Below are 8,929 nucleotides of genomic sequence, written 5' to 3' on the forward strand. Positions count from 1 at the left end.
ATACATCTACTTAAAATAAGAACAGTTGAGACTTACACTGTCAGGCCTTCCACATACGGTCCTAACACTGGATGTTCTCTTACACGAAGCTGATGAGAATAATTTCAAAAGAAAAGTTATTAGGAGTGCATTAGAGCTAACACTCAGGATTATCTTAAAATTAAGAGAAAGTCTGTCTACATTGCTAGCATGATGATTATTATCAACAAAATTCAGCATGAATCTAGAACAATATTTTCAGGAAAATACCATACAACTGAGTTTTTCCAGCTGCCTGAGAAATTACAGCAGACTGCACCAGACCATTGCTAACAGAGCTAACTGCAAGAACATTTATCTATATAAGATATTTACATAATTAAAATTTAGAAAAAAACCTAATATTTTCTGCAACATAAATCTATTGTGTTTCCAAGCTAAATAGGTTAGCTCAGAATCACTGATAAAACTCACATGAAAGCACTCGTACTACAAATGAGACAGTATAGGCTTTCCTTGTATATAACTAGTCCACATAAGTCCCAAATTTAGGACTTATTTCAACAGCAAGTTGAATATGGCATATCTTCTTTACCATAAACTAATATCCGTAGTTCAGATGCAAGTGGCTAGTATAGTGTTCAATACATCAAAGTACAGAGAGGTTTTGGCGGGGGGATTGTTTTGGTTTTTTTTCCCCTAAATAAATCAAACACACAAGCATTAAATACTAGCTAAACTAGTTTAACTAGTGAGCCTTAACTAGTTTATAAGGCTACTGATTCTCTCCCCTCCTCTTCCAGCTTCTTGGGAAACAACCAACCAACAGGAAAAAAGGAACTTCTTGACAGCCCCATGGCTCTAAGCAGTAAATTATCCAGGGCAAAGAGTCTGAAAGATATTATCCATGTTGGTGCTAAGCTCTTATATGATGGTTTTCTGTAGCTGAGCAGTGTAAACGCATAGAGGAAATGAAGTGGGGAAAAATTCTCCCTTTGCAAATACTATCATTTTCATGAATATATTATGGACTGCAATTAGATGCGTAAAATCAGTAGCAAACAGGCATCCCTGTAGATAAACAATCCATAGATATTTCCAGAATGTGAGCAGACATTTCAGTAGTGCTGAGAACTGAGGAGACTGATGGATCAAATACAATTAGGCAAATACTTCCCTCTCTGCGACCCACCCCCCCACCACAAGCATCATTGGAAGCCTCCTGACATTGTCATCCATCCATTTTAGAACTTCATCTAAATTTCAGGATTATAGCTAAAATTATATTGCACAGAAGAATCTTAATGTAATCTAGAGATTTAGATAAGTAATATTTTAAGAGACTTTTTATAAATGCTGATAAAATCATCTTCAGTTTGCAAATAGATGTTAACAAATTTGAGAGATTCTACTTAATCACTCCATTTCTATTTCAGCAAGATTTTTTTTTGCTTAGCATTTCTGAAGTGCCAAGCATTTGTTTGAAGTCGTGTAACGAGATTTTTAATTTTCCACTCAAATCCCTTATTCACAACAATCTAAGGTATTTAGATAACAAAACAATGATCACTTTTCATTTGTGCATTTTTGTTTACAGAATAAATGTCACTACTCTGAGATTATGCATATACTTGTTTCTCTGAGCAACTTACTGGTTGTCTCTTCTGTCCACTTTCAGCTTTAAAGACAAGCAAATCATGAATTTTCTCATTGTATACTTCAAAAAAGCTCATTTCAAGATGATACAAAACCTAAGAAAATTAATAATAGAAGAGTTATTAATATAGGCCACAAAATATTTTCATCATCCTTTGTTCCAAAAATTAACAGATTAACAGATCTTGCTAGTCAGTGTTACAGGCGTTTGTACTGAAGGGACTTTCCAAGAGAAATGAGATCTTAAACCAGGGATCTGCAAATGCCAAGCAAAATATTTACTGGAATTCCATCCATTCCTAGATAATAGCTACCAAACTTAAAAAAAATTTATACATCCACATAAGTTTCAGTGTTGAGTTTTTAGTACATGAAAACAGTGTTGTTTACACCTGCAGTAGTCTCAATTCCCTAGGCTTCTACAGCATGATACATGTAACAGAAAAGGCTTGGATTGATGTTGTCAACATTCTGACATGGAACAGAATGACCCAATGGAAAGATAAACCTTGGTTCTACCTACAGCTATTTTTAAAAGTACTGAACAACAAGCTTTATGAAAACACATCTCCTTCCTCTGAAGGCACCCAGGTCTTTTTTTCTTTTTAAAATAAAATTTCATTTCCTTTAAGAGACAAAAAAGATTACAGGAAAAAAACAAAACACAGAAGTCAGAAATTTAAGATTCAAGAAAATTTTCAGTAACAGAATCACTTATTCACAATGCATAAGGAAAGGAATAACAAACATATCTAGCAGCTCTGCATTTTTTAGAAGTTAGACTCTCTAGCTAAACTCAGTAATAACCTTCTTAGATTTCTCAGTGTCTCTCCACTGTAAGATCAGAATATTCACTGGTTCACTGGTATTAGGATTCAAAGTGAAGAATTCAAGCATAAAGCAATAAAGAAATTTGGTATAGTTAAAAATAGAAAAGTTTGCCTGCATAAGCTTAACTAAACATCGAGGTCTACTGATCTGCAAGTCAGTCCTTAGAAACGTAGACAAACATACAGAGAAGAAGAATGCAAAGAGCAGCCTGTCACCAGCATGTTTTGCATCAGGTATTCCTTATCCAAGAAAGAGTATAAATGTAAGTTTCTAATCCTTTTCACAATTTTAAGAGACATTTAGAGTTTCTAATCACAGATTATAATTTGTGTTATTATTACACAAATTGGTTTCTCAAAAGTGATTCTGTACCAGAAATTCAGTCGTAGAAATGCCTTAACAACAGTCACACAGAAAAATAAATATAACTGAAGAATTTCCACAAACAAAACCCTTGCATACTTGCATTCTCAGTTTGGGTCTTTCTTCTTAAGACATACAATGAGTAGTTTACCTTTTTTGCTTGTTTAATTTAATTGTGTCTCCCGTTATGATTCTCTAAATTTACCATTTCTGCACCAATTAATTGGGGCAGAAACAGATGTAACCCTTCATTAAACACTCTGGAAAGGATTACTACATTCTTGTTTTTAAATCACATACCATAGGTATAGGACAGGAATTCAAATCAAGATACATTGTGATCAGATGAAACAGTCCCACCCCCTCACAGAAGACCACTCTTTCATATAGAGTTGTGTGCAAATAAAGATCTATTCTCAAAACAGAGAAGAAAACAAAATATTATTTACAATGAAAACTTTAAAGTCTTAAAAAATATCCAGGTGGGTGTAGGTTTTTTTTTTTGAGTAAGAATATTGAGCTAGAATGTTACAAAAGTATTTTCCTTTGATATGTAACGACATTGAAAAATAAATTCATATTTTTTGAGTTCTGTTTTATATGCCTCCACTGAAAGTAAGGAACCCACTAGGATTTCTTTTTACCTTTCATTACATAAATCTTATCTTGTAAGCCATGATATATAAAGCAAAAAATCCTAGTCTAGTGACACATCAAAAATAGCATGCCCATATTTCTTTTTTACATTTTTTGTAGTTAGTGTTGATTTTGACTATTTAGGAAACCTTGTTAACTATCAGAAATAAGATTTGAATCAGCAAAAGAATACAGACATTAATAAATGGATTAAACAGTATCAAAATACTGAAACACATCAGTTTCCTCTTAATTCAATGTAAGGTCAATAGTGTAAACATACTACCTGTTGCTTGTCCATTTGTGCTATTTGAGTGAAAATATCTTCACAAAGCCTTGGAATTATCCCTTGGTCTTCATCAAATCCCATCATCCTGTAGTGATAAAAAATCCCTGCTAGTTCAGTTTTGTTGCTAGATTTAACGTTAACTGTATACCTCTAAAGTTGAAATGCCACATGTAGCTAAGTTACAGAAGTAATAAGTGACAGAAATAAATCTGATCACAGTGCCTTGTTTGACCAGGGAGTTGGACATGATGACATCCAGATGTCTTTCCTAATTCATCCATTGAGAAATGGGTTGAAAAGTTAAATAAAACCCTACAGCAAATGAAGAGTAACTTGTACTATAAACAGTAATCCTATAGATGTTTGATATTCTAACAGGCATGCATTTTACATTCTCTGTACCTACCACATGCTGTCAGTGCGGTAACCTAAGCCCTTCTCCACCTCTGGTATAGTATTTTCCTGTCTAGTTCTGCCCTTGCAGAACACCAGTGTACTGGACTAAAATTCAGCTACAGCCTACAGACTCACACAGCCGCACAACATAGCTGTCAGCAGAAGTGTGTTGTGTAGACCTGGAAGGAGGAGACCATTATTACTGATATTAATTTCAGCTGTGCTGAAAATACAAGGGTGAAGTAATTGTTTACCTGAAGGTGGAGGAAAAGAAAAAATAAAAACATATAAATACGATAACAATTGCAATATTGACGATATCATTCCTTTAGGCCAAGGTAAATAAACATTACAAGCAAACACAGAGTTCTCACTTAAAAAGAAAATCCTACCTCTGTATAAATTCTTTATCTATGGTAAACTAACTAAAGACCTAAATTTTTTATAAACTGAATAGAAACATTTCTGATTCTCAACTACACATTTAAAAGTCTATAGTACTTTATGGGAATTATAAGACTCATAGAACTGATTTTAATAGATGCGTGGTTGGAAACAAAACAGTTCTCTAGGCATTCTATTGAAAAATATACAGAAGGTATATAACTGGCTATAAACACTCAAAATGTTATTTGCCTGGGATTATTTGGGGTAAAGATTAGATTTCAAATGAGCAGTGACACAAACACCTGGAATTTTACATTTATTACTTTTAATTTCTGAAACAGTCAAGACCATAATTAGAATGGTGTCTCAAAGGTCTTGTCCAAAAAAGTAATATACTTTAGAACATATCACTTCATGCACAAGATAACAAACACTGGTGAACAGCAGCACTGAAATTGTCTGAGAAGATCTCAGCATTAATAAAGGTTTTCCTTCACTAAAATCTCTGGAAGGAGCTTTTATTTACTTCACGAGATGTAGAAAGAGGTCAGCGTCAGATACACAAGAATATTCTAAAGCTAACTTTGTCTCAATTACTAAAAATAACTAAAACAATATTTAAAATTTAAAATACGCAAAAACATTTTAGCATCTATTCCATATTCTCTTTTCACATCTTTATATTGCTTAACAGTTGGCTCCTAAGGAATTTTAACAATTACTATTAGGAACTTACGTGTATGATTTTCCAGAACCAGTCTGCCCATAAGCAAAAAGACAGGTGTTATATCCCTCAAAAGCTCTTTCTAAAAGTGGCACTGCCAAAGTTTTATAAATAATTTCTTGGCTTGCAAAATTAGGATGACTCTTGTCAAAAGACCAGAAAGAGAAGTCGTAACTGAAGCTGTAAACTTGGTTTGTGGCTGGGTTTTTTATGGCTGAGACAGGTGTTATATCCCTCAAAAGCTCTTTCTAAAAGTGGCACTGCCAAAGTTTTATAAATAATTTCTTGGCTTGCAAAATTAGGATGACTCTTGTCAAAAGACCAGAAAGAGAAGTCGTAACTGAAGCTGTAAACTTGGTTTGTGGCTGGATTTTGTATGGCTGTCTCAGAACCACTCATGGAGATTACAGGGAGCGAGTTTTCATTTTTCTCTCTGAATGGGAGAGAAAAAAAATAAAAAATTAAAAAGCACAAGCTACATTCTTTAAGTTAATAATGTCAATCAACTGAAAAGTAGTCATTGTTAAAAGTTTGAACATAAAAAGTATTCAAGCTGAAAATACTTCAGCTAATGAATACATAAAAAACAGCCCTAAACACCTATAAAGTGAATTCAACCTCTTAATAAAGTTTTTATCTTGATGTTCCATGAAATATTAGCTAATTTCAAAGTATGTATTATGTCCATATTGGGTCAATGATTAAACAATTCAAAAAATACAAAGCAGGAACCAACACACAGTATAAAAGCTACTATTCACAACAGAATTAAGTCCAGGATACAAACCTGTTACTGAAAGGTCGTACACGCACAGCTACAATCACTTTGCTGCTCTCCACTTTAAAACCATCTTTCTTGGTGCTACTGCTGTCAGTTGCAGTTTCTGTGCTCTCCTTTGGTTTTGAACTTCTACTTGCAGAAGGAGAGCTGGAGACACTGTTTTTCTTTTTGGCTAGAATTTGGAGATGAGGTGTTTGTTTATTTGAAGTGGACAGAGATGGTTGATCCTGAGAAGTTCTGTTCTTTGGTGTAAGCTTAAGCCCTTCTGTTGAACTTTTTGCTGGTGTCCCTGGTCTTCCCAAACAGTTATGTTTTATAACTAAGTGTTGAAGTCTTTGCTTTCCAGCCAGCTTATTTAAATCACCTTTTTCATTCAGTTGTTCCCCTGATACCCTATTAATATATTTTGACGTAACTAATCGCTCCGATTTAGGAACTTCATTTTGAAATTTTGTGTCAGCAGTGCTTGTTCCATGTTTTAAATGCACGCAGCTATCATTTTCACACAGACCAGCAACTAAGCAAGAGGAATCCTTACTGTTCAGGTTACACCACAACTTTGTACTTGACTGACCGTCAGCTAACTTCAAGCTTGGTTTAACAACACGGGCATCATTATCAGTAGTATTTGGTGGAAGGGCAATCTTGTAACTTCTTTGTACAACAGCCTCATTACTTTCTAATCCAGGCACTGTATCCCGATTAATTTTACTCTCCTCTATGGAGCCAGTCCTCAGACGCCTCTGCAGAGTACGTTTTTTCTCCGTTTGTGTATTTTCCGTGCCCTGTGTCATGTTTGTATGCAATTGTTCACTACTGGACACTGATTTTTTGCTTAGCCCAGTTCTCCTCTGGAGTGTTAATCTGCCTTCAGGTTTAAATGTACTTGATGTGTCAATCACTCTTTTACAGGCTGAAATCACATAGGTCCTGTTCACATCCTCGGTCTTATTCTGAGAACATGAAAGTAGACTATCCTTTTCTTCTCCCGACACCTGTGATTTCAGTTGCTGCCCAGATGCTTTGCTGCTGGTAAAGGTATTCTGTGAAGAGGTCTTCTGCAAAGTGACAGTACATCGTGCCTCAGAGGGAACTCTTGCAGGAACTCTGTAAATAGGCATTTTCTTTTCCAGCAAGTTTAAATTAGGTTTTTAATAAGTACAACATCTGTAACTAGAAGATCGTTGCTAGTTGCTGCTTCTTATAGAATCTGGGGAGACAAAGCAAAAATTTTTATTACGCACATGTCCAGTGTGAGTTAAGTATTGGTGTATAGGGATCTCTTCACGTATACTGCAGTAAATGTACGTCCCCAAACATTAGTAACAATTAGTATCCCATTTCACAGCCATCACTTCCAAATAAAAGGTCTTTCTATAGTTGAATGACTGCTTCTGCCAATAGTAGGCTATTTGACTCAATTTATTGAGTTCCATAATTTGTTTCAGAAAGTAAACCAAACATCACAAAAAGGCATGAGCTGGTACAAAGAACAATCTAACTATTTAGCAACAAGGATCACCATGGACATTTCTTCCAAATTATCTACCAAAGAGAGAAAATTAAAGATCACATCTCCATTCACTCACAACTATTTGTGCTTTTAGTGTTTCAGAACTAACAGACTCCAACAGAACAACAAAGTTATTAACGTTGAATAGGAAATCTGTGAACATAGAAAGCAGATTTTTTTCTGGATTTTGATATCTAAAACCCACTATCAGAATAGGGCACTTAATAAAGATGACTACTACAACACATTTGGACATGATTTTAGTTCACTGTAGTACATACACATCTAGCAAAACAAAAAGATACCTAACCTAGGGACAGGAGAAAAATTATAAAATGTGATCCACATCCTTTTTACATGTAAATATTTATAAAGCTGTATATATCCAATCTCTATAGAAAAGTATGCATTCACTGTTACATATGCATCATAGTTATTGGGTTGTTACAGGTTTGACATCACTACCTGCTACAGACTTGACTATTAAAAGTCAACAAGAAGTCACCTGCCTTAGAGCTTTCAAAAATTGCATGTATCATTAACAAAAGCAGCAGATGGTTAGGGGTAAAAAAAGCAAGCAAGATCAGAGCAAGTGATATAGAAGCAGCCACTTAAACATTGTTTCAACAGCGTTTCTTTTAATGCTACACTTCAAAGTTACAGCTTTTGGAGTAGTCTCGGAATTTATGTGGTCACATCCACTTCTACATGCATCATGACTGCACAAAGTTTTCATAGCTTAAAAGTCGTGAAGAAGTTTCAAGAATTTCAAAGCAAGAATTTCAAACTAGAGTGTGTTTATTGCCCACTACAGTTAGATACAGGAAACTACTTATGTTACACAAGTTATAAAATACACATTTTGTGGTTCTACCCAACAGTCAGTAAATAAAGAAACATGCTTGTAAGCCATTAATTGCTTTAGTGTTTTCTGAGAAGTCCATCTTTTCAGTTCAGATATAAATAACTAGCATAAAAACAGAACTTCTCCCCTCCTGTTGCTATAGCTGTGCCTCACAAATATTCACCAAGTTTTTCTGTAGAAAATTTCATCTTCCTTTTAAAAGCTCCTTCATTCTGAAATAAGATTCAAGACTAGCTAAAAGTACACTTGTTCCTGATTTTTGATTACAAATACTAATTAGATATTTACAAATACTATATGTATACAAATATGTATATTTACAAATATTATATTTATACAAATACTAATTAGAGATGAAACCAAATCGTTCAAAGCTGTGTTAAAGTAGAAGGGTACCTTTGTTATCTTTCAGCAAACCTACCCTCTTCAGGCGAGCTACTGTAAGGGTCTCGACACAGACACAGACATCTCTTACAACCGCCTCGCTAAAGCGGCCCCTCAGCCCCGGC

General features: G+C 34.7%; 1 protein-coding gene across 1 annotated transcript in view; it reads right to left on the reverse strand.

The window, feature by feature from the left end:
* KIF14 (kinesin family member 14) overlaps nucleotides 1–7,163 on the reverse strand; it is a gene marked incomplete at its 3' end in the record, with an annotated part of 17,422 nt that extends 10,259 nt beyond the window's left edge. Inside the window, exons 1-6 of the mRNA XM_010180561.1 lie at nucleotides 6,049–7,163; nucleotides 5,603–5,694; nucleotides 5,274–5,448; nucleotides 3,752–3,839; nucleotides 1,632–1,730; nucleotides 37–89 (exon numbers count right to left, since the gene is read on the reverse strand). Of these exons, the coding sequence (XP_010178863.1) occupies nucleotides 37–89; nucleotides 1,632–1,730; nucleotides 3,752–3,839; nucleotides 5,274–5,448; nucleotides 5,603–5,694; nucleotides 6,049–7,163 (1,622 nt within the window). The remainder of the gene's footprint in view (nucleotides 1–36; nucleotides 90–1,631; nucleotides 1,731–3,751; nucleotides 3,840–5,273; nucleotides 5,449–5,602; nucleotides 5,695–6,048) is intronic.
* Nucleotides 7,164–8,929: the final 1,766 nt, after the last annotated feature.

Source organism: Mesitornis unicolor, unplaced genomic scaffold, assembly GCF_000695765.1.
Source record: "Mesitornis unicolor isolate BGI_N332 unplaced genomic scaffold, ASM69576v1 scaffold23953, whole genome shotgun sequence".
NCBI lineage: Eukaryota > Metazoa > Chordata > Aves > Mesitornithiformes > Mesitornithidae > Mesitornis > Mesitornis unicolor.